Below are 24,538 nucleotides of genomic sequence, written 5' to 3' on the forward strand. Positions count from 1 at the left end.
ACGGACTCTGGAAGGACACTAGGGAGTCAGTATGGGACTGACCTAGGTAGGCCCTTGCATCTGGGTGACAGCTGTATAGCTTAGTCTTTTGTGGGGCTCCTAGCAGGGGGACCAGGACATGTCCCTGACACATGAGCTGGCTCCTTGGAACCTATTCCCTATGGCAGGATGCCTTGTTCAGCCTTGATGCAGGGGAGAAGAGCTCGGTCCTGCGTCAACTTGATATACCAAGCTTTGCTGATTCCCATGAGAGGCCCTACCCCATCTGAATGGAGATGGAGGAGGAGTGGAGGGGGGCAGGTAGAAGGGAGGTAGGAGGAGAGAACAGGAGGGGGGGGGGAACTGTGGTTGGTATGTAAAATAAGTTCAAATTAAAAGCTGTTTTGCTTTGTTTAAGCATTTAGAAGCAGGCACAATGGCTCACATGTGTAGTTCCAGCTACAGGCTGAGTCTGAGACTAGAGGAGAAGGATGGCTGGAACATGGGCATCTGAAGCCAGCCTAGGCAACTTAGCAAGGCCTCATCTCAGAATATAAGTAATAAATAAAACAAAACCCTAAATTTCTTATAGGGTCAGTGATGTAGCTCAGTTGGTAGAGTGCTTGCCCAGACCTCACAAAGCCCTAGGTGATTCCCCAATACAGCACAAGCTAAGAGTACTGGTTCATGCCTACTATACAAGCATTTGGGTGTAGAAGGAGGAGGATCATAAGTTCAAGATCATCGTCTGATAAACAGTGAATTCAAGGTCAACCTGGAACACATGAAATCCTGTCTCAAAAAAGACATACTTTTGACATTGATATTTAATGTCACAACTTTGATTGCTTTAAGTAATGGTAGATTTCTAAAGCATATAGGAATTTAACTTGAAATTTTTAAATCTTGTGTGTTATGCGAGTATAATGTATGTGTGTGTATACAAAGCACAATGCCAACATCAGAGGACAACCCTGAGTTTCTCTCTTCTACCTGGTTCAGACAGGGTTTCTTTGGTATTTGCCACCAAGTATACCAGTCAAATTGTTCCCAGTTCTCCTGTCTCCAACTCACATCTCACAACTGCTCCCAGTTTTGTGTGAGTTCAGAATGTTCAGAATGTTCAAACTCGGGTCCTCCCACCTGCACAACATCTGAGCCTTCTTCTCCAGCCCACATGTAAAATTTTAAGTGGTTGAAGATTCTAACCATATAGTATTTTCTTAATATCAAACGTATAAAAAACAGCATTTAGTATGTATGTGAATGATTCTCAATGTGACATGCTAGACCACTTGCTAGTTATTGAGCTTACCTAAGTGCCTAACTCCACTAAAAAAAAGTGTGGGGGAGGAGTCCTGAATACACTGGATACTATTCTAAGTAACTGGGATACAACAATTAAAAGAATCAAGCTGCTTACTTGTAAAGGGAGTTTATGTTCTAAACTGTAAATAATAAACAAGTGCTATGGAAAAAAGTTTAAAATAGATAAGCAGGCCAAGCTACAGTGGCTCACACCTATAATCTCATCCCTGAGAAGGCTGAAGAGAAGGAATAATAAAAGGAGAAGGTATAATTAAACAGATTTAGAGCATGTAGAAGCCAGCCCTGGAGCTGCACAAAGAAGCATCCACAGAACAGCCAGTGCTTGGGTCCTAGAGGGCAGGTGACTGAAAAGCAGCAGAAACACAAGTATGGCTGGGATAGGGGATGAATTCTGAAGGAGAATAGTGTGGTGCTGGGAAGAAAAGAGGAGGCTATAATCTATGTGCAGGGTTACAATCTGCAAGAAAACACCCTTCATAATCTTAGAAAGACAAACAGCACACCCTCTCTATTGAGAAGAAAGAAGAAAGAGACATCAGCATAGGAAACTAGTACCCGAGACTAGTCACCCAAGCAAAAGGAAGAACAGTTCAGACTAGGGTAGATCTCAATACAACAAATGGCAGCAATATTCTAGAAACTCAGGTTTCTAGAAGGCCTTTACTAAACTTCAGTTATTCCTACCCACTGTTTGTACTGCTTCCTAAGGAGCTCTCTGCTGCTACAGTTAGTAGATTCTAAGGAAAAAAAGGGGGGGGGGGGAATAGATTCAAAAGCCAACCACAGTCAATTAAAACTAAAAAAGCAAAAAAAGTCAACAAGATTCTTAAAATAGTCTACTATCAATTAATACTTACACTATTTCTCTTATGAGAATTTATACCCAGGGGTTCAAAAATACAAACGGCGTTCCCATATGAAGCTGCAACCTAAAAGAGAATGAAAGTGATGTTAGTATTTAGGAAAGGGTGAAATACAGACAACCATCTTTGCACAGTAATGTATAAACTAATTTCATACAATCCAATTCCAATAAAGCTCCATGGTTTACATCTACAAATAAGCCTGGCAACAGAGTAGATTTAACAATCTGTTATCAAAAAAAAATTCAGTAGCTTTAGAATTAAAAAACCAACCTTTTTTTTTTTTTTTTTTTTTGAGATAGGGTCTCAGGTAGTCCCAGGCTAGCCTCAAACTACTATGCAGCTAAAGTTGGCCAGAAACTCCTGATTTTCCTGCCTCTAATCCTGCTGGATTACAAGTATGCACCACAAATTCTATCTTAGAAATGAGATTTTTCTATAAGAATTTGTTTTGGACCAGAGAGATAACTGAGTAAAAGTACTTGCCATGAAGCCTGAAAACCTGAGTCCAATCTCCAGACACACACAGCAGAAGAGAACTGACTCCTGCAAGCTGTCCTCTGATCTACACACACACACACACACACACACACACACACACACGAATGAGCACACTAAGTTAAAAAATGTTAAGTTTAATGTTTTTAATATAAAGAACTTCAGTGACAAAAATAATTTCAGCAGTACGTCTCGTTATGAGCAATGTTTATAATCCAGTGAAAATACAAAAATCTTGAGGTTTTTAAAATCCGTTAAATGATAATAGGTTTTAAGTCTATGTCACAAAATATAGCTTTAATTATATAATCAAAAAGAAAACACCAACTAAGAAATCACCTCGAAAAGGGAAAAAAAAACCATGAAGAGAAATCACTGAACTACCCACAGCACCTGGATGGAGAAGCTGCGCCAGTGTCTGCACTCAAGGTGCCTGCACCAGAGCTGTCCTGCTTTAGGTAAGAAGGGCTGTAAGTCCCTCAGTTCCTAGAGGACACCAGTGCCCATCTTCCTTTTTATTTTCTTCTTTTTCTTTTTCTTTCAGGGTTTTGCTGTGTAGCCCTGGCTGTCCTAGAACTCACTTTGTAGACCAGGCTGGTCTCGAACACAAGAGATCCTCCTGCCTCTGCTTCCTGAGTGCTGGGATTAAAGGTTTGTGCAGAGCCCATTTTCTAACAAGTCTTGGAAGTAGTTCCCAATTCATTATCCTCTTGACAAGGACAGAATCAAAGCCATCCCTTCTCAAACCACAGACCCTGGTCAGTCACAAGACTAAGTTAGAAACACTCTCTGAAGGTCTGCCAAAAAGCCTGTGATTTTAAGGGCATGCCCATGGCAAATAAATAAACAGATAGGTGATCATAGATGGATGGATGGATGGACGGACGGACGGACGGACGGACGGATGACAGGTAGGTAAGCAGGCTGATAGACAGACTGACTGACTGACTGACAGACTGACTAATTGACTGACTGGGCTTCCCCCCCACCCCACCCCCGCCTTTTAAAGCTGCTATCTGCCTTTCAAGTTTTTAATCCACAGTACTTCAAATGCCTTGTTAACACAAAGTCACAAATGTGTCAGTTACCATCACAGGGTTGAAGAACAAGGCAATAAAGATGTGACAATTTTACCATCTTCAGCTAGGTAAGGAGCACAGAAACAGCCTGTATGCTTCCCACGGCTATGAACACAATCATCTACATATTTTAATTTTAATGATCTTTTTGTTTGTGAGATAAAGTCTTATGGTGTTGCCCAAGCTGGCCTTAAATTACTAGGTTAAGCAATCCTTTATCTCAACCAGCTTTATTGTATATATTTTTAAATCCTTATTCCCACAAAATTTATTAATTTTCATTATGAACATTTAACTAATTTATTAAAATTGATCTCTGGCAATTATCATTCAACCCTAGGCAAGCTTAAAGTTACCTTGATTGGTCTAGAGAGAAAAGTGACCAAAAAAAAAATGATAAAAGGAAGATGGCCCTTGGTGTTCTCGAAAAATAAATGAAAGCGACTTACAGGGAAAATACTGCAAAGAAGGTCAGAAAAGCAAGAAGCAAATAGCAAATACCAGAGACCACCAGGAAATACAGTATTTCAAGAGTATTACTACAAGTAATGGTACATTTACATAACTATTAAACCTGATACAAGCAACTAACTGAGGCAAGAGAAATTGGATAACAAAGTAATCATTATTTATATTTGGCATAAATTTGCATGATTACTATCTATTACCATGGAGACCCTGATTTAACATATCCTCAATAGAATGTTATCCAATAGAGAACAATTTCTAGAAAACTAGGAATGTTTTAAATTACTGTAATTACCTATCATAGTTTCAAAACTTCCTTTTTATAATCTTGTAGTGACATATACTGTCATATAATATTGTTCTTACTGAATTCATAGAATATATATACATATCAAAATACTGTATTCATATTAGTATTCACTGAAAAATGAGAGAGGAAAAAAGAAAATCTGAGAAAGAAGTCCACAAGATACAGTTAAACTATTTCAAACAAAAGTCTGTTCCAAACTTTGAATAAATCCTTAAATATCCATTCAACAAACTTTCACTAAATTAACAATCTCAAAGCATCTATGCAACACATATTACATTAGACAACTCACTTAACTCTTGATAAACATTTATTGCTACTGCAGATGTAAGGCACAGGCTTGCTGCTGCACTCTTGGCAGATGCTGAAACAGACAGGCCCACTGTGTCCGGGAGTGGAGACTAGTCTGCACACCACAGTAGAATTCGTCTCAAAAACAAACAATAGTGCTGCTATTGGAATTTGGGAGAAATTGATCCTTCCTCTCTTACTGGCTTAAGGTACAAAGTTTCAGTCACAAAACACCAATATACCTAAGACTGTGAGACCTACAGTCTTTCAACATAGTGTAAATGCTGGCAGTACAATGATCACATGATCAGTTTTATAACACTTCACAATTCATACACAAATATTCTGAAAGAATTAAGTACATTTAAATGACATTTAATAAAGTAATTAAATCTCTTACTCTTCCATGTTGGTTAGAGCACTCCACACAACTGACTTGGATGTTGCCATGTTTAGCACCAGGGATGATCTGCACACATTCAAAGTCGCTCGCCAGTATAACAATATCACAGCCTGATCCATATGCCTAAAAAGGTAGAGGTTTGTAACATGTAAGAGATATAATTTGAATTATTATTACATATTGCTTTATCTTAGATTCTTTACTAATATAAAGGTATTCCTTGACATCTCTTACAAGAGTTAATATATAAATAAAAGAACTAAAAAATCACATAAAATACATAAATCAAAGGCATTCCATGCATTATCACTCCAAAACTGCTTTTAGCAGGCAAAAGTTCTTCCAGTTTTTGTACACTACTGCCTCAAGCCTCTGAAGCTGAAAAATCACTGTTTTTCTCTAGAGCTCACCTCTGAAAGACCTAAATAATAAAACCCCCACTTGAGAACAGTAAGTCACTGAAAACAGCAATGTATTCTCAGGATTCAAACAAGGCTTCAGAAAAATCAAGACAGCCACCAGACATGCACTTTGCAGCACAAGCTACACTTAAAGATCTGGTACAGCAATATGAAGATCCAAGCCAGGATGCCACACACTAACACATGACTAGGTAAATTACCCACCAAAAAAGGGGAGCTAATTGGCATGACAGAGAGATCTATATGACAGAGGCAAAAGACAAAGGATAGACTCAATAAAGACATCATATCCTCCTTAATCCCAGCCGGAAAAAAAAACCCAGAATATTTGTTGTTATTGTTTTTATTTATTGGTAGTAGTAGTAGTCGTTATCGTCGTCGTCATCAAATTTGTTAATTTGCCCAAGATCAAAATGGAAAGAATTGAACTCAGGTTCTTATGATTCTTGCACTCTTTCCCTTAATTACATGTCAAATAAATACAAACTATTACAGACAGGAATGTGCTCAAAGGGGAACTTCAAACATGGCTCCTGTTCATAACAGATCCAACAGGGACTTGGGAGAGACTAAAGAACAGGCACAAAAGGTATGCTCTTTCTGCATGAGAAGGGACAGAAGAGGAGAAAAGAGAGAGAAATGTTCTGGACAAATATTAGTACAGGTGCTTCTATAATGTGTGCCAATGCTGACAAATACTATGCAGTGCTCTCACTGCTTAGTCACTGAGAGGCATTTAATGCCTCATTGTTCCTAAGAAATATTGCCACACTCCTTAGCTGGAGGGAAGCTTAGTTTTCTAATTCTGCAATGGTTCTCAAACCTGGCTGCATTGAAATTACTTAAGAAATGTTTAAAAAATACACCCCAAGCTTATTAAATCGGAAGTCTCATGTATGAAAGAAATGGGCTGCTGCTTCACTTCAAATTCAAGGCCTGCATGAACACAGTGAGATCCTATATCAGAATCCTGGGGTGAGGAGGCTGATGAGATAGCTCAGTACATGCAAGAGCTTGCTTGCCTCATGAGCATGAAGAATTGATCCCCAGACTCAAATTTAATACAGCAAAAACACTGTGTCTACTTAGTGCTGCCTGTCTTCTGGCGTGTGAGCAGCCTCTCAGGGGCACAGCCTTGAGAGAACTGTCATCTATTATCATGGTACTGCATCATGCTCTAGGATTTTCTAGCCTCTAGAACTATGAATCAAAATGAAACTATTTCCAAATCTGATGGGGGATGTCCTGTACATTTGTTAATAAGCACTGTTGAGCCAATAGGAATCTAGATAGGTGGGACTAGGAGTCCAGGAGGATTCTGGGAAGGAGAAACACAGGAGAGTCAACATGTAACGCCATGGGGTAGGAACTATTCTCCGGTAACAGACATACTTAGATTAACAATTATGGGGTAATTACTTAAAGCAGAGCTAGCCAGTAAGAGACAAGCAAGGCCAACAGCTTCATAACTAATATAGCCTCCTGTGTGTTTATTTGGGACTGATGCGGTTCTAGAACCAGGCTGGCGGAACGGCTCCTCTCCAAAGAAAAAGCTTCCTTTTACACAAATCCAAAAAATAACAACAACCAACTAGAACTGGTAGAAGGAACTTGTAATCTCAACCTTAGTAGAGACAGGCAACCTAACAATTTCTGGTTCCAAAATCTAAGTACCAGGAAAATCGATCAAAGAATGTGAGTTGAGAAAGGTAATAGCCTTGTTGCTGATAATTTCCAGCTAGCAACACAATGGATATAGAAAACCTACCAGAAGGCAATCCCCCAAAGTCTTCCTTAGTAGCCTACCACTTACTGACCTGTGAACAGCACCTTCACCACCTTCACAGGCTGCTGCTATGAAGAAACTGAGGCCCAGAGAACATCAGTCACTGACCCAAGTGTACAGAATGACGGTTATCTGCTTCATAAAAAGTTCCTGCTCCAGGGATGGTGAGATGGCTTGGCTAAGAGCACTGGCTTCTCTTAACCGGGACCTGGGCTCAGTTCCCACATCCACTTGGCAGCTTAGAACCATCTGTAACTCCAGTTTCAGGGTATGTGATGCCCTCTTTTGACCTCCACACACATGGTGTACAGATACACATGCAGGTGAAACACCCATCCACATTAAAAAAAAAAGTTCTTGCTCTAAGCTGGGCATTGCGGCACACCTGCGAAATCCCTACAGTCAGGAAGCTCAGGAGTTCAAAGTCATCCACCGCCACATACAAAGTTCAAGGCTTGAGCTACATTTTGAAACCTTACCTCAAAAGCCAGAAAAAATTCCTGCACTTTCCACTGTATTATCATATGTCTTACTACATGGCACTGAAGTGTGCTATTAGTCCTAGAAGGGCCACATTCATCTGTATAATCCTAATACATCTACCACACCACCTGACAAGGAAAAGCACACACGCATGTATGCACACGCACATATACACACACAGGTGTATGTATACACACACACACCACACGCACACACACACACACACACACACACCATAGTATGTACTCACTTATAAGCAGGTATTAGCTGTGAAGTAAAGGATAATCATGCTACAACCCAGACCCAGAGAGGCGGAGTAACAAGGAAGGCTCAGCAGGGGACACCTGAATCTCACTGGGAAGAGGAAAGAAAGTAGGTATGGCAGGTGGACTGGGGGCAAGTGAGGATAGAGACAGGAGGATTCAGTTGGGGTAAGATGGAGGGAGAGAGCACTGGGAGAGACAACAGGAATTGTGGGCATCTTGGGGGCAACAAAGAAACCTAAAGCAATGGAAACTCCCATGAATCTATGAAGGTGACCCTAGCTAAGACTTCTAGTAAGGTGGGCATACAGAGCCTGAACTGGACATCTCCTATGAATAGGAAAGACTTCCAGTAGAGGGATTGGGACATCAACCCAGCCACATAACCTTCAACCTATAATTTGTCCTGCCAACAGGATGTGCTGTGGTCAAGGGTAGCACAGAAACTGTGGGAGTGGCCAACCAATGACTGGTCCAGCTTGAGACCTACACCATAAAAGGGAGTCTACCCCTGACACGGCCTGGAAGACCAGGAACCAAAGACCTTAGATAGCCCAGAGATCTAGAATAGAACCAAACACAACCAGAAAAAAAAGTCAATAAAGTGATTCCTAATGATAGTCTGCTATACTCAGACAGGAGCCTAGCATAATTGTCATTAGAGAGGCTTTATCCAGCAACTGACAGGAACAAATGTAAAGACCCTCAGCCAAACATTAGGCAGAACTTGGGAAATCCTGTGGAAGAGGGGGGAGGAAGGATTGTAGGAACCAGAGGGATCTAAGAGACACCATAAGAAAACACACAGAATCGACTAACCAGGGCTCATAGGGGCTCACAGAAACTGAACCGACTCTCAGCAAGCCTGCGTGATACTGACCTAGGCCCTTAGCATACATGTTACAGTTGTATAGCTTAGTTTTCTTGCTGGACTCCTAACAGTGGGAGCTCTTCTGCGTGTTTTTGGGAACTTTTCCCTCCCACTGGGTTGTCTTGTCCGGCCTTACTTAATATGAGGGCAGGAGCCAGGAGGTAGTGGCACACACCTTTAATACCCCAGCACTCGGGAGGCAGAGGCAGGCAGATTTCTGTGAGTTTGAGACCAGCTTAGTTGCTATCTCGGGGGGGGCTGCCCTTTTCTGCAGAGGGAAGAATGGGAGGGAGGAGAAACGGCAGTTGGGATGTAATATATGAGAGAAGAATAAATTTTAAAATAAAAAAAAAGTTAAGATGGCTTCTACAAAATCTATAGTTACTAAAAAGATTTTAAATTTCAGAGATTTAAAAGTGATTTTGCTCTGTTCTTCATTTTCATAACCCAGTTTTGTGAGAGGAAGAATTTTTGGTACAGGAGAAAAATGAGTGTTCACTAAGCAAATGTTAGAATAGCTCCAGGGAATATGGCCGTGAGCCCCTTTGTGCTGGGTAAATGAAGCAGCTCTGGAGTCCTAGGTATGCACTGATTCCCCACATGCAGAGGAGAGACTTATTTCACAGCCTTGCGAACTGGCTAAAGCTACAAAACAAAACTACTCTCTCATTTTACTTTAATAGTGTTTTCAATACTTGATAAAAGCATTAAATATCACCTACTAAATAAAGGCAAAAAGTTCTGTGATGTAGCAACATGATAAATTACCATGATAATGTTTCCTTCCTTAGCAACGTTAAGGTCATCCAGAACAATGATGAAATACATCTGATTATCCCAGCTGCTCTCACTTCAGTTTTAGATAACTGCACTGACAATGTTATTTTCATAAAAACCTAATATTGTAATTCACATTGTTCCAACCTCTCACACTTCTTATATATTTCCAATAGTTAAATGCAAATGTCAATAAACACCAAGTATGGCAGTTCATGCTTATCATCCCTGGACTTGAAAAGCTAAGACAGGAGGATTACTGTAAGTTCCAGACCAGCCAGAGTCAAAGAGTAAGACCCTGTCTCAAAACACTAATAACAAACTTAAATATAAAAACAAAAATGTTTAAAATTTTACATGAATCTGACTTTCCCTAAGAAAATAGAAAATATAAATAGAACTGTGTTACTTACTGGTGGGGACACAGTCTAGGAAACACCTCATTAGGTGATTTCATCAGGGTGTACTGCATTCTGTAAACAAGCAAAGAACTAAAGAAGAGGATCATCTACAATGTATGTTACCTCCAGAAAACAGTTTTGGGAAGCTAATATTGACCTACAAATCTGTCTAACAACCAAAAAGACAAAGCATAAACTAACAAAATTTTCCCAATGGCCAAGGGCAGTGCCACATTCATATAGTCCCAACTAATTAGGACTAAGAAACAAAATGACTTAAAACCCACCAGCCTGGCAACAATCTCAAAAAAAAAAAAAAGTAATTAAGAAAGGAGGAGGAAAATAACTATAAGGATGCCTGAAAAAATCATAAGAAATACTATTAACTATCTACATAAAATATCTACAATGAACATAATTCTATATATATACATACATACATACATACATACATACATACATACATACATACATAATTTAAATGAGCTTTCCTCATCTGGGCTGAAAATGTTCCTTCCTAGAGCTAATGACTATCCAACAAAAACCTAAATATACCAGATACAAAAAGCCTTCTTCTGAGTTGCTGGTCAGGGCTGTCCAAGAGATGCCCAAAACATACTGACTATTGTTATTGCCCGTGGTTCTCCCCCAGAGTGGCAGGTAAGTTCCTATTACTAAAGACACCCAAGTTTCAGAAACAGACATTTTCAGTTTCCTGAGCTGGAACTAACCTGAATGTCTCCTCCTGAGGAAAGAAACCAACAGTCCTACCTAGCAATGAACACCTGTAACCCAAAACAGTAGTAAGCATGGCACCTAACAATAGTGGCATGTATGTCTTGGCTGTAATCAACAGCTCAATAATTGGACTTAAGACCTGCTCAACAAGAGGAAAACCATGCCTGGTACTGGAAACTGAGCTAACTAAGACCAGCAAAGTCAAGGATCTTGAAGAATCTTAATGATTACTTTCCTAAACCAGCATGCTCCCTAACTACACTACATTTGTCTTTATACCCAGAGGTAAGTGTAGTCCCCACCCCTCATCAAGGAAACTTCTTTTGCAACAGATGAAGACAATTACAGAAACAACACCCTATCACAATGCAGAGTTGTGAATCCCAGTCCTGAATGATATATCTACAAAAGAACTCCACAATCTAAGGCTCTGGAAACACTACAGAAGAGAGGGGAAAAAACTTAAGAAACAGAGAATCAGCGAGTTTGCTATGAGACTGTGTCTCTCCTAGCTTAAACATACACTGAAAAAGGACAACACACCAATAGACATGCCAAAGTGGTTGGATGAAAGCCCATGAGGTCTCAACCCTCTGCAAAGAATTACAGGCAACTAAGAAATGCTGAGTGGGAGAAATAGTATTATCCTCTTGGCATTTCTTAGTTGCTTGTAATGCTTACCAAATGGCTACCCCTAAAGTCATATACATACAAGTAACATTATACAGACTAAGCAGGTTATATTTAGGAATCTATATGTATATGCATATACATCTATGCATGCAATAACAATTAGTGAAAAAAAAAGACCATGAATTTGAACAAGGAAGGGCATATGGGAGGGTTTGGAGGGAGGAAAGGGAAATGACAGCTACAATCCAGACATACAGAGACTACAAAAACCAGAGGTCAAAGAGGGATGCTCAGATCTCTCTGGGAAGGGAAAATAGAAGAGATTTCATGGGTGGACTGGGGACAGATAGAGAAAGGAACATGTGGGATAAAGTTGGGGGAGGTACAGAGGGGGAGAGTACCAAAAGAGACAATTGGAAGTGGGGGGGGTATTTCGGGTGGGGCAAGGGAAACTCTCAGGCCAGCTAAGACTCTTAGCAATAGTGGATATGTAGCCTGAAATGGCCATCTCCTGTGATCAGGCAAGACTTCCAGTGGAGGGATTGGGACATCAACCCAGTCACACAACCTTTGACATACAGTCTGTCCTGCCTATGGGATGTGCTGAGATAAAGGTGATACAGCGATTGTAAGAGTGGCCAACCAATGACTGGTCCAGCCTGAGACCCAGGCCACAAGAGGGAGCCCACACTGGAGCACCAGGACACAATCCTTAACACAGTTGTCCATGATTCCTATACTGTAAAGTAATGGCACAGTCCCTAATACAGTCCTCTGTGACCCTGAGACTAGCTAAGGAGACCAGGGCTTTTGGTGCATGCCTGTAATCCCAGAATTCAGGAGAGAGAAATGGGAGGACTACCTCAGGTTCAAGGCCAACCTGGTTATCGAATGAGTTCCAGGCCAGTCCGGGCAACATGGAGAGAAAAAAACAAAAACAAAGATGGCATGGACCACACACCTGTAATGCCAGCAGTAGAGACACTAAGGCAGGAGGATAACTACGGAGTACCACAAGGACCTGAACAACAACAGAGCAAGTCAAGTCAAGGCCAGCCTCAGCTACATAGTGGGTCTGTCTCAAAGGTAGATATTCCTGAGGGAGTTGACGATCAGGATTTCTAGAACAGTCACCAGCATACTCACCTCTGGTCAGGGGTTCAACTTAGAGCTACCCCTTGTGAGTGGTTCTCAAATCTTGAAGAATTAATTTTAAAAAGAAATAGTGCTTTCCTGTTCCATCTTCCACAAAATGGTCTCATGGTCCAGCAAGACCCAGAAGAGGTTTTTAGCACCTGGGAGGTCGCAGACAGCCGCAAAGTGGCTGTCATCATGCCACAAAATGAATATATTGAATTACACCATAAACGCTATGGGTACCATTTGGATTACCATGAGAAAAAGGAAGGAAGGAAGGAAGGAAGGAAGGAAGGAAGGAAGGAAGGAAGGAAGGAAGGAAGGATGGATGGAAGGAAGGAAGGCAGGCAGGCAGGCCCATGAACATTCAAAGAAGGCAAAGAAAACAAAAATGATTGCCATAAAGGCTAAGCTCTACCATAAACAGCACCATGCTGTGAAAATACAAATGAAAAAGACTATTAAGATACATGAAAGAAGAAATACCAAAACAAAAGAATGATGAGAAGACACCACAAGGAGCAGTACCTGCCTATCTGCTGGACAGAGAGGGACAGTCTAGAGCAAAAGTACTTTCCATACTGATTAAGCAGAAAAGAAAAGAGAAAGTGGAAAAATGGGAAGTCTTCTACCCAAAGTCCGTGCCCAAGGAGAAACAGAAGTACTGAAAGTTATTCGAACAGGAAAAAAGAAGGCATGGAAGAGGATGGTTACTCAAGTCTGCTTTGTTGGTGATGGTTTTACAAGAAAACCACCTAAATATGAAAGGTTCATTAGGCCCATGGGTCTGCACTTCAAAAAAAACCCATGTCACACATCCTAAGCTGGAAAGCTACCTTTTGCCTGCCAATACTTGGGAGTGAAAAAGAACCCATCCTTCCTATTATATATAATGCTGGGTGTGATCAACCAAACACACAGCTATTGAAGTCAATGTGAGCGAGTTGGGCCTGGTGACACAAGGAGGCAAGGTTATCTGGGGAGAGTATGCCCAAGTTACCAGCAATCCTGAAATGATGGATGCATAAATGCAGTCTTGCTGGTTTAATAGTGACTTCTACTGAGGACTACACAGCCTTAGGAAAACACCATCACTGTGATCTTCCTGAATACTACATTGGTAGTATTAAATACGAGGAGTATTAAGTTGTAAAGAAAAAGAAAAACGGCTCAGTTAAAAAAAAAAAACAAGAAAATAGCATAGCAAAAGTAGGAAAACACACGTGGACCCTAGAGAATGTGGGCTTCCCACGTTATCCCTCCTGGAGTCATACACAGCACACTTCTTCCTCCACAGCATATGTGAGGCAGTTTTGCCCAAAAAAAAAAGTTCACTTATGAATAAAAGACTAGGACTGTTATGGAAGGGTAGTTATACCAGCATTTTGTCCATGCACAAAAAAATCATAATAGTCATTATTGTCATAATAACCCCAGTGTCCCAAAAGGGAAATAGAAGTTCATTGACAATTATATTTTTCTAACCATCTAGACAGAGTGGTAGGTAAGATTTAGGAGGCAGGTGGATCTCTGTGAGTTCAAGACCAGCTTGGTCTACAGAGCAAGCTCCAGGACAGCCGCCAAAGCAATACAGAGAAACCCTGTCTAAAAAAAAAAAAGGAATATTCCAGTACACAGATTCCCAGAAGCTAGTCAAGCCTAAGGCTACCTATACCTTTTCCTGTGTATTGTGACACTGGAATCCATGTATATTTTTTGAACCTTGAATACCTGTTGCCATCTGTGATTTTCATGTTGATATGCCAGCTTGTGAAGAGTGTCTAAATATTAACCTATTTTATTACACAATACCAAAATAGTACACTTTATAGCCCAGGCTTAGAGCACACACCTGTAATTCCATCACTGGGGAAGCAGAGGTGGGAAGATCATTGCAAGTTCTCCAGTTTCAGGCCAGCCAAAGATGCTATCTATATACCTCTATAACATCACTGATCTCAAAAGAAAATTGTTTATACTGAGAAGCTATGAAGCTCACTGCACAAGTCCAGTTTTCCAAATTTCTAATCTAATTTGATTTTTATCACTACCAGCAAATAATGTCAGATATTTGAAGGAGCATTTTTGCTTTGTCCATTTTTTAAAAAATGACTGCCAAATATCTAATTCTGCATAGTTTTGGTTTATCAGATGGTATTTCAAATAAAAATGGGTGTTCTATGAAATGAAAGGTTTTAGCTGAGCTCCTAATTAAAACATTGATCCATTCATTTAGACTTCTGTCCTTAAGTACACATTTTATACACAAGTGCATACATTTCTATTAGACATTTATAAAAGATGAGTTCTCAAAAAGCTTACCTTGGTGATGCCCTTGATTAACCTTGATGGTAAACCCACTTTTCAGCCAGTGTTACTTTTTAGTCTCAGACAGATAGCCTTGAACTCACTGTGCAGCCGAGGTTGCCCTTAAACTTATGAACCTTCTGCCTCAGCCTCCCAAGTAGCTGAGATGACAGCTCTGTACAACCAGAATTTCGTTCTTGAACTACAGCTACTAAATAAGCTACATAAGTCTGTGAACTAAATAGAAACCAAACTCTTCAAGTATTGGCTTCCTTGGGTTTGTTTTCATCTGTGGGGGTGGCAGTGCGCATGCCTGTTGCCACCCACTTGCCAAACAACAGATTTCCTGAGATTCTCCTCGAGTCATAGGAGAAAGACATCAATATGATTTAGTATAATTAATTATTATTATGTCTGGGAAGAATCGATTCTTAGAGGATGTAAAGAAAATGCATCTATTTGTAGGAGGAACAGGAAAGGGAGGAGGAACTGGAGGAAGAGGAGCAGGAAGAAGAGGGTCTCACAGAGGAGGAGCTGCTGCTCCTCCTTCCACCCCACCCCCATCTAACTTAAAGAACATCGCTTGTTCTTTAAGTCATCCCATCAATTCACCACATCCAATGAGTGCCAGATTCTATTCAGAAAACCCATTTATATTACTGACCTCTCTGTCAGGAAAATTAACTGTCAGATGTATAAGATTAGAGACATTAAAAGGGACCTAAGCACCCATATTAGAAGGGGATCAGGAGTATCTACATGTATACATGCATCAACTTAACACCTAGGATTACAATGTGCTATCTCTAAAAGGAAGAAAAAATAACCACACAGCCTGTATAAGTGTATCTGTTCTTTAGTAACAAGTTGTACCTGTTCCTTAGTTACAGGCTTGTAAGTTGACAGTATGAATTAAAGAGTTCCAGATCAAGACTCTAATGCAAATTGGATTCCACAAACTCTAAAATTAAGAGCCTAAAATATTAAAATATCTAACCTATAAACTTGCTTTAAAAAATAACTAGCCATGGGGGTATAGAGATGTCTCAGCCATTAAAAGTACTGACTTCTCTTCTAGAAGACCAAGATTCAATTCCTTGCACCTACATGTCAGTTCACAACACATCAAATCCAAGGGAGCCAACATCCTTGTCTAACCTTCTCGGGTACTAAGCATGCACATGGTGCATACTCATACATGCAGGCAAATACTCATACACATAAAATAATCTTTGAGATAAAAATGGATAATAATGCTTTGCTTTCTCTCATCTGAAGAAATTTAATTGCCCAAGTACGACTTGTTTTTCCACTGGGTCCTGTGTCATTAACCACATTCTATACTCCTTTTGATGATTAAATACCAAGACTCTGATTTGTTGTACACCAGTGGTTCTCAACTTTCCTAATGCACAACCCTTGAATACAGTTTCTCATTTTATGGTGAGCCCCCAGCCATAAAATTATTTGTGTTGCTACTTAGTAACTGTAATTTTGCTACTGTTATGAATATCTGATATACAGGACATCTGGCATGTGACCCCTGAGAAAGGGTTGTTCCATCCTCCAAGGGGTTGCAACCCACAGGTTGAGAACCATTGTCCTAAATTTTCCCAAGAATGGTTTGTGGCACATAGCATGTGGGAGGCTGAAATAGTAAAATTGTCAGTTGAAAAGCAGCCTGGGCAACAGAGCAAAAAGATAAAAAGAGGGGATAGAGGGTGGTGAAATGGTTCAGCAAGTAAAGGCACCTACCACCACGTCTGATGACCTAAGTCCAATCCCTGGAACCCACATGGAGAAGGGGATAACCAACTTCTACAAATTTTCCTCTGATGGCCACATGCATGCCATGATACATACATGTGGACACATCTACAAACTTAATAAATTAATGCAGTATTTTTAAAGAAAGGGCAGGGAGTTCCTTGTCAGTTCTGAGTCTACTATTTCATAAATTCTCAAGAGATAAGGCAAAAGTAAACTAAGATCTAGAACTTCACTACCATGTTATAGTGCTGGTTCATTTTCACTCTGGCCCCAGGAATTTCTAGAGAAATTCACTAAATGTATAGAGAGCACCTAATTTAAGAATTTCTGTTTACAGATGAAAAATGGAAAAATGTTTAGGTGATTTTACCAAGATCATAGACGTACTGGGACACTGAACTCTCATTGTGGAATTAGGCATTCAGAACCACACCACAGTTTCAGAAAGCTGTTAACCTTCCCACCTAAGCAGAAAAGCTAATTAACAATCTACACAGGGCCCTGGGTGGTGGTTAAATTCCAGCACCCAGGAGGCAGAAGCAGAGGGATCTCTGTGACTCAGAGGGCAGCCTGCTCTACTGGAAGGCTACACAGTGACCTCCATCTCAAAGGGGGGAAAAATCCACAATCTACACAGGGGCTTAGAATTCACACACTCACAAACCAACTGACACTAAATGTAAGCTTTACAGTTTTTGAAATACTGCCTATCAACTCAAACAAAAACAAATGGGCTAGTTTCTCTTGGGAAAAAAAAATTCCTTCTAAACCTTTAACTTCTGTCTTCTAGGTAATCAAGATACATGAGGTGTCTGCCACACCTATTAATAACCAGCCAGTACAGGAGCAGTTTTCTGTCCAACTCTCCAATATGCTGGGCAAAAGTAACCCCTCATTATAATAATAATAACAACAACAATAATAATAATTGCCTAATAATGCCACGCAGCTGGTCAGCTGTGGTTAATGTACTTAATTCCCCTATTAAATTTCTAAGTTCTACAGTTCCCTGGTTATCTCCCTTGAGTCAGGGCTATACCCTTTGGGTTTTTTTCATCTCAAGAGTCCAACACATCTATGCATTCAACAAACATGCTAAATGTATAAGCAGGTTGATAATTACAATATTGCCGTAATTCTAAAACTAAAATATTACTCTACAGTAGAGTTAAAACATATCTAACTGCTAGGAAAGAGAACATATAACACTACTTCTAACTTCTTGTTTTTTAATTTATCTTTATGTGTATGGTGTTTTGGCTACACAGATATATGTCTGTGCACCATCTGCATGCCTGGTGCTGGTAGAGGATAGACAAGGTCCCCTGGGACTGTAGTTACAGACAGTTGTAACCTGCCATATAAAATTGAACCTGGGTCTTTGGAAGGACTGTCCAAGGGCTTAGCTGCTGAGCCATCTCTCCGGCCCCTATCTTCTAATTCTTTTTTTTTTTTTTTTTTTTTTTGGTTTTTCGAGACAGGGTTTCTCTGTATTGTTTTGGAGCCTGTCCTGGAACTCGATCTGTAGACCAAGCTGGCCTCGAACTCACAGAGATCCACCTGTCTCTGCCTCCCGAGTGCTGGGATTAAAGGCGTGCGCCACCAACACGCAGCTATCTTCTAATTCTTAAAAGAACAATTTTCATTCAGACCAACCTTTTAGTGGTATATTAGTTTATTTTTTTAATTGCAGGCCAAACATGGTGGTACATGTCTATACTACAATTCCACTACTCCAGAGGCAGAGGAAAAAGGTCACAAATTCAAATTCAGTCTAACCTAGACAGCAAGGCCCTATCTCAAGAAAACAACAACAAAAAGTTGTGACTAACATTTGTAGATTGTATTTTTCAACATTCTAAGGATATTTGCTACTTAATGAAACTCTGTGGCTGACAAGACAAAAATTCCTACATGAAGAGAACTTGCTTGATATTCAGCCTTTGCATTACTCCAGCCTTGGCTTTTGTTGTTTTTGCCTTTGGAAAGCCCTAAAACTAATCTTCCCAACCTATACACGCTCTTGTCTTCCTATTTGTACTCATGTTCATCATGTTTAATACACCAATAATATAAACTCCTTAACAATGGAAATGACTAATTTTGCAAAATTCTATCAAGGTGTTAAATTTATGTGAAGCTGAAATAACATCAATTGCCCTATACATCTAAAAAATACACATAGGAGGCCGGGCAATGGTGGCCCACTCCTTTAATCCCAGCACTCGGGAGGAAGAGGCAGGCAGAGCCTGGTCTACAGAGTGAGTGCCAGGATAGGCTCCAAAGTTATGCAGAGAAGCCCTGTCTTGAAAAACCAAAATAGAAAGAAAGAAAGAAAGAAAGAAAGAAAGAAAGAAAGAAAGAAAGAGAGAGAGAGAGGGAGGGAGGGAGCGAGGGAGGGAGGGAGGGAGGGAGGGAGGGAGGGAGGGAGGGAGGGAATATACATAGAACTCTCTAAGGACAGATGACAAAATTTTAAAATTATATTAATAAGCATCATGTATCACCACTATTTTAATAATTTAATATTTAGAGGTCTATTTTTCAAGAAAGTAATAGACATGGGATATATAGCTTTAAAAGCATCAGATAATTTACTTACTTCAACATTAATATAATAAAGTGAAGACACAGTAGAGTACCCCTGTGCTACCCAGGATCTAACTTATTTCAGAATAACTATGTCTAAAACTACACTAAAAGAACAGATAAAAAAGGTGATGCTTTAAAATAGTATACAAAAAAAGTCATTTAAAATGATATTTACAAACTCACAATGAATGATGAAAGAAAAAAGAAAGCTGCTGTCAACTGACAACACAAATGAAAACCACCACAGCTCACAGTCACCAAGGAAATGGCACCCATCACTGGGACACCCACTACAAACTGGGCCACCATGTCCATAGAGCCAAGCTGGGACATCATGACATCACCAAGCAGCCACTTAGAGCATAGCCAACCAAGCCCCTCCACTATGTGCAGTGAAATACACAGTACTCTATTTTCCCATTATTACATACAATGTCTTAAGGGTTGAAAATCTTCTTAGAACAAGTCTATTCTTCTAATTCTTTCAGTTTATAGGTTTTAAGTAAATTATCTACTCTATTTTGTACAGGTTCTCAAGGTATCAGGCAACAAATCAACTAAGAACCATTGGCTAGCTGCAAAGCAGTCATTCTTTCTATACCATCCATGTCTAGTAAACACACACACACACACACACACACACACACACACACAGCTCAAGCTTGCAAATGCACAGATGGATCAGGGCAGGCTCTCTGTTAAGGAAACTTCTGAGAAAAGCCCATCAAATGAATAGTCACAAGACTCATTCCAGCCATGCCTAGCACCCCTCTAGTCACCTGATCCAGAACTGAAGGCTTTTTTTCTCAGACTATTATAAACTCAACTGACATGCTCTATATAAAGAAACTTCATTTTCTGTAGTTTTATTTTTACTACATATACAGTTATTAGAGGTATCTGTTAGTTGATTCTGGAGTGCTTAAAAACACTTTATTATTGCATCTTTAAGCAAATATGTTTTCGTAATGCCAAAATCATTTCTAGTTCACAGCAAGATAACTGGAGCGTGGCATGCATAATTAAGATACTAAAATGAAAGGTGTGCAAAGTAGATCTGTAACTGCACTTGCCAGAGGGTCAAAAATAACATTGTCACAGACAGTTATCCTAAACCAAATAAATTTTCAGTTTTAGTTAGAAGCTAATAAGCAAGGCTGTCCTGATGACTATAAATATGTAGTCTACAAGGCTGGAGGGACAGCTTGGTGGTCAAGAGCAGAGGACTTGGGTTGTTACCATCAGCCATGCCAGGTAGCTCACAACTCCCTGTAACTTCAGCTCCAGGGGAATCTGACCCCTCTAGCCTCCAAGGGCACCCGCACTCGCCTGTACAGATCCACACACAAACATACAAAAAGACACATAATTTAAAACAAAATAAATGTTTTTAATGTAGGCTATAGTAAGATTACTGCAACAGAGGGGACAATGTGAGAAGCAGACAGAGTCAAAGTGAAAGATAGCAAGACATCTGACTGATTCCTTAACCTGGCTACAAGGAACAACTATATATTCTCAATCGAAAAGTGATATGATGAAACAATAACTAGAAAAGTATTCTAGCAGCCACGAGAAACAGAACTGAAGCACTGAGGTAAGTAGAAGGAATCCCATTTGGAAGCTTTCATATGAACACAAGGTTGGTTCTCCAACAAGGTGGTGACTACAGACATTCAAAGGGGTAAATCTGAAAGACATTGCACAGTCAGCTGGATGTGGTGATAGGATAAATTAAAGTGGAAACTATGGACACATAATGGCCTGTGGCATACCCACACCTGCAAAGCACAGACAGTTCTCACAGTGGCCTTTCCAGGCAGAAGCTAGTTGAAGTCTGCAAACCAGCTCTGCGGGGAGATAATAGGGCACTATTTGTGCTTTGTTTTGCTTGTTTTAAGATACAGACCCCTACCTCTACTACCTAAGGACTAGATTACAGGTGTGTGTGTCATCACACCCAGCTAATGCTTCATTTTAAACAGACACAGTAAACTACCATCACCCCATAGAGGGGAAATACCCATAATCAAAAGTACAGATTTACTTCTTGAAGGAAACCATTCTTCTGATTCTAAGGACTTCCTCCTTCTCTATACACTAAAAGACACAAAATTATTTTTTTCCTCTATTCTCCGAACAGTCTCCACATACTTAAAGACCAGCATTCATTCTATGCTAGTATTTTTTTAACAATTTTCATTGTAGGGAAGAGGCATACAGAGGTCATAGGGCAACCTGCAATGAGTTTGTTCTCTCCTTGCACCATGTGAGCCACAGGGGATTGAATTCAGGTCTTTAGTTTGGTAGCAGGCACCTTTACCTAGCGAGCCATCTCATGGAGCCCCATATTGATGTTTTAAGTCACATGTACACCAAACACACTACCAGTTACAGTGACAAAACAGTAGGTCAAGCGACCGTGTTTTTTAAAGGATTCTTTCAAAAATAGAACAAAGACGAACTGACTACATATAAAAATTAATGAGGACCAGAAGCAACCTTATCGGGTTATTTTTAATGAATCGGAACATTAAAAGCAAATAAAGTGTTCCAGAATGCACTGCTACATAATGATTCTGCAGTTTTGCTGGAATTTGTTCTGCAGTTTTAAAAACATGCTGCTGTAAAATAGACATCAGATCAAATGGTTTCCGTTATCCAAAAAGTATATTATTAAGCAATATCCAATTTTATTAAGCATAATGACTTAGCAACATGTACTTAACAGAGGTCTCACTAATACAAGTCCTTCTAAGAAGGACCATGTATAAATTTAATTTTAAAAAACTCATTAATCCATGTGAGTCTTATAAAACAATCTCTAGGAGAGCTTGATTTTAACAAAATCAAAAAAGAGCTGATGAATCCCATCTGGTTGAGAAACACGTCTATGTCGTGAAGGTAGGGACTAGTTTCCAAAACGTTATGTTTACATACATCTTTATCACACGCCCAAGAAAAAAGTCATCAAATGTATACATGACTTCAGGTTGAAAAAAAAAAACTAGCTTACAAAGATTAAGGTATTACCTAAAAGGATTACCAAAACGCAACCTTGCGCTAGATAAGATAGGCCACTCGTGGAAAGGTGATTTCCATTCTAACTCTTTCAGGAATAGAGCGGATTTTTCTATTCCCCTGTGCTAAGATTCTGCCTTGGGAGATCCAGAGGGCGCGTTTAAAGCCGCAGGCTGGTAGGGAAGCCAGGGCGCAGCGTCGCCTCCACACCCCACCACGTCCCACACCAAGACCGTTCGCTGCCAGCCAGGAGCAGGTGGAAACCGCCCCGGGCTACGGCCGCTGCAACTACCTCCCGGCACCGCAGACCCAGGGGCTGCCCCGAACCTTCCAGCTCTGCCACCGGCACGCTCACAGGGCGGACGAGGGCGGCGATTCCTCATCCTTCCCCGCGAAGCCCAGAACCGAGGGGGCGTGGGTGGGCCCGCCGCGGCTCGCAGCCCTACGGGAGGCCCCGGCCCTGCTCACCGTGAAGGGGACGTCCCCGACGCTGCCCACGGAATAGCAGTTGTCTCCAGGGTTGACAGCCCCGGTGAGGACCTGATGCAGATGCATCTCCGGATCCCGGCTGGACCGAGCTGTGGACCAGAGGAGGACTAGCCCCGCGCCCCGCCGCAGCCGCTTCCTGTGCGTCCTCGGGACTCAGCGCCCGACTCGCCTATCGCCTGCCCGACGCCGCCCGGCCATGGGAGGCTCCGGCCGCCGCCGCCGCCGCCGCCGCCGCCGCCGCCCGACCGCCGCTCGGCTGCGGAAATGCCCGGATGCTCCCACGGCCTGCCGCACCGGCGCACAGTGCGGGCGCAGGGCCGCGGCGCGTGCGAGGCGGGGGCGCCGCCTGGGAGCGCGCAAGCGGGGCGCGTGCGGCCCGTCACGCCGCGCGCAAAGGGAGAGGCCGGCGCACGCCCGGCGCGGGGACGCGACGCGGAGAAGGACGCTCACTCGCAGCCGCGCTCTCGGCGCCGCGCGTGCGCGCACCACTGTCCCCAGGGCAACTGCGCGCGCCGCGTCGCGCGGACCCTCTGTGCTGGTTGCGCGCGCAGACGTGCGGGAGTTCCCTCTGAGGCCATGGCCCCTGCCTCCGGGGGGCGGGGCCAGGGGGCAAGCGTGTTTTGTGGTGTGTTTAAGCCTCTTTCGAGGACAGTGCGTAATGGTCAGCGCGTCTGACCTCAGGGGAAGGACACTGTCATCACTGGGAAATCCCACGGTCTTAGGGTCCTTCTGTCTGTTTTAAAGTACCCGGCATCTTACAACCTTTGGGGCAAGCTGCACTCCCCCGACGGCAAAATGTTTGCTCATACTCTTTCTCACGCGTCCCCCTAGAGACCTGTGATTCCTCTGTACAGATATTTTCCTCCTGCGAGTGATGTCATGAAGTCACGGAATCGCCTGCTTTTCCAGACTGTGTCTGCTTAAATTGAAATCAGATCCCTGCTCCAGGTCGATTCGTTGCGAATTTTTTTTAGTTCAGGCTAGAGAGAAGAAACAAGGAACAAGGGTTAATGAGGAAAAATTTTAAACCCAGACATGCACCAGAAATGTTACGACAGATACAAAGATCGATGAGGCCACAAAAGAGGAAGAACAATGTGTTGACTAAGGAGCTGGGAGGGAGTCCTTTGAGGACATAATTTTGACATGCTACAGGGCAACTAGAAATGCTGCATTACAATAGAGAAAATTAGTGGGACCTAGAAAGTGAAATGGCTAGGGGGAGTTAAAGGCATTAAACTTATCTAAATCTTGAGGCAGGTATACCAGTTAGGGAAAGAAAGTGAAGGTTACAAGAAATAAAGGCACCCAGAAGGGAATCTTTGCCCAGATCTCGTTCTGTATGTTGTGAAAGCTATCAGCTACTTCTGAGCTGAAATTTATTATCAGAGCTGCTTTGGGAAGGTGACTGTGCAGCACAACCAAACGTTAAGCCAAGGGTGGGGGAGAATGGGGGCAGATTTGGAATGGTTGGTTACTGTTCCGTGAAAAGCAGCAGGAGTAATCAAATAATTCCCAATGACTTAAAGTACATCCCTTTTCATTTAGTGGCATAAACACCCAGACATTAAAGTCACCCCCACCTCCAACCATCCGTTCCTTTTTGAGGTTCATGATCCATGTCCCAG

At 41.5% G+C, this 24,538-nt stretch overlaps 1 protein-coding gene and 1 pseudogene across 2 annotated transcripts in view; one reads left to right on the forward strand and one right to left on the reverse strand.

Moving 5' to 3' along the window:
* Positions 1-23,114, reverse strand: part of Dmxl2 (Dmx like 2) — a 111,994-nt gene extending 88,880 nt beyond the window's left edge. Inside the window, exons 1-3 of one of the 2 annotated variants that reach the window (XM_040729786.1) lie at positions 22,890-23,114; positions 5,218-5,343; positions 2,166-2,237 (exon numbers count right to left, since the gene is read on the reverse strand). In XM_040729786.1, the coding sequence (XP_040585720.1) occupies positions 2,166-2,237; positions 5,218-5,343; positions 22,890-22,976 (285 nt within the window). In that variant the 5' untranslated portion in view covers positions 22,977-23,114. The remainder of the gene's footprint in view (positions 1-2,165; positions 2,238-5,217; positions 5,344-22,889) is intronic. The other variant, XM_040729787.1, reaches the window with a different exon arrangement.
* On the forward strand, positions 12,927-13,857 carry LOC101837053 (annotated as a pseudogene).
* Positions 23,115-24,538: the final 1,424 nt, after the last annotated feature.

This window comes from Mesocricetus auratus, unplaced genomic scaffold (assembly GCF_017639785.1).
Source record: "Mesocricetus auratus isolate SY011 unplaced genomic scaffold, BCM_Maur_2.0 Super-Scaffold_100022, whole genome shotgun sequence".
Classification (NCBI taxonomy): Eukaryota; Metazoa; Chordata; class Mammalia; order Rodentia; family Cricetidae; genus Mesocricetus; species Mesocricetus auratus.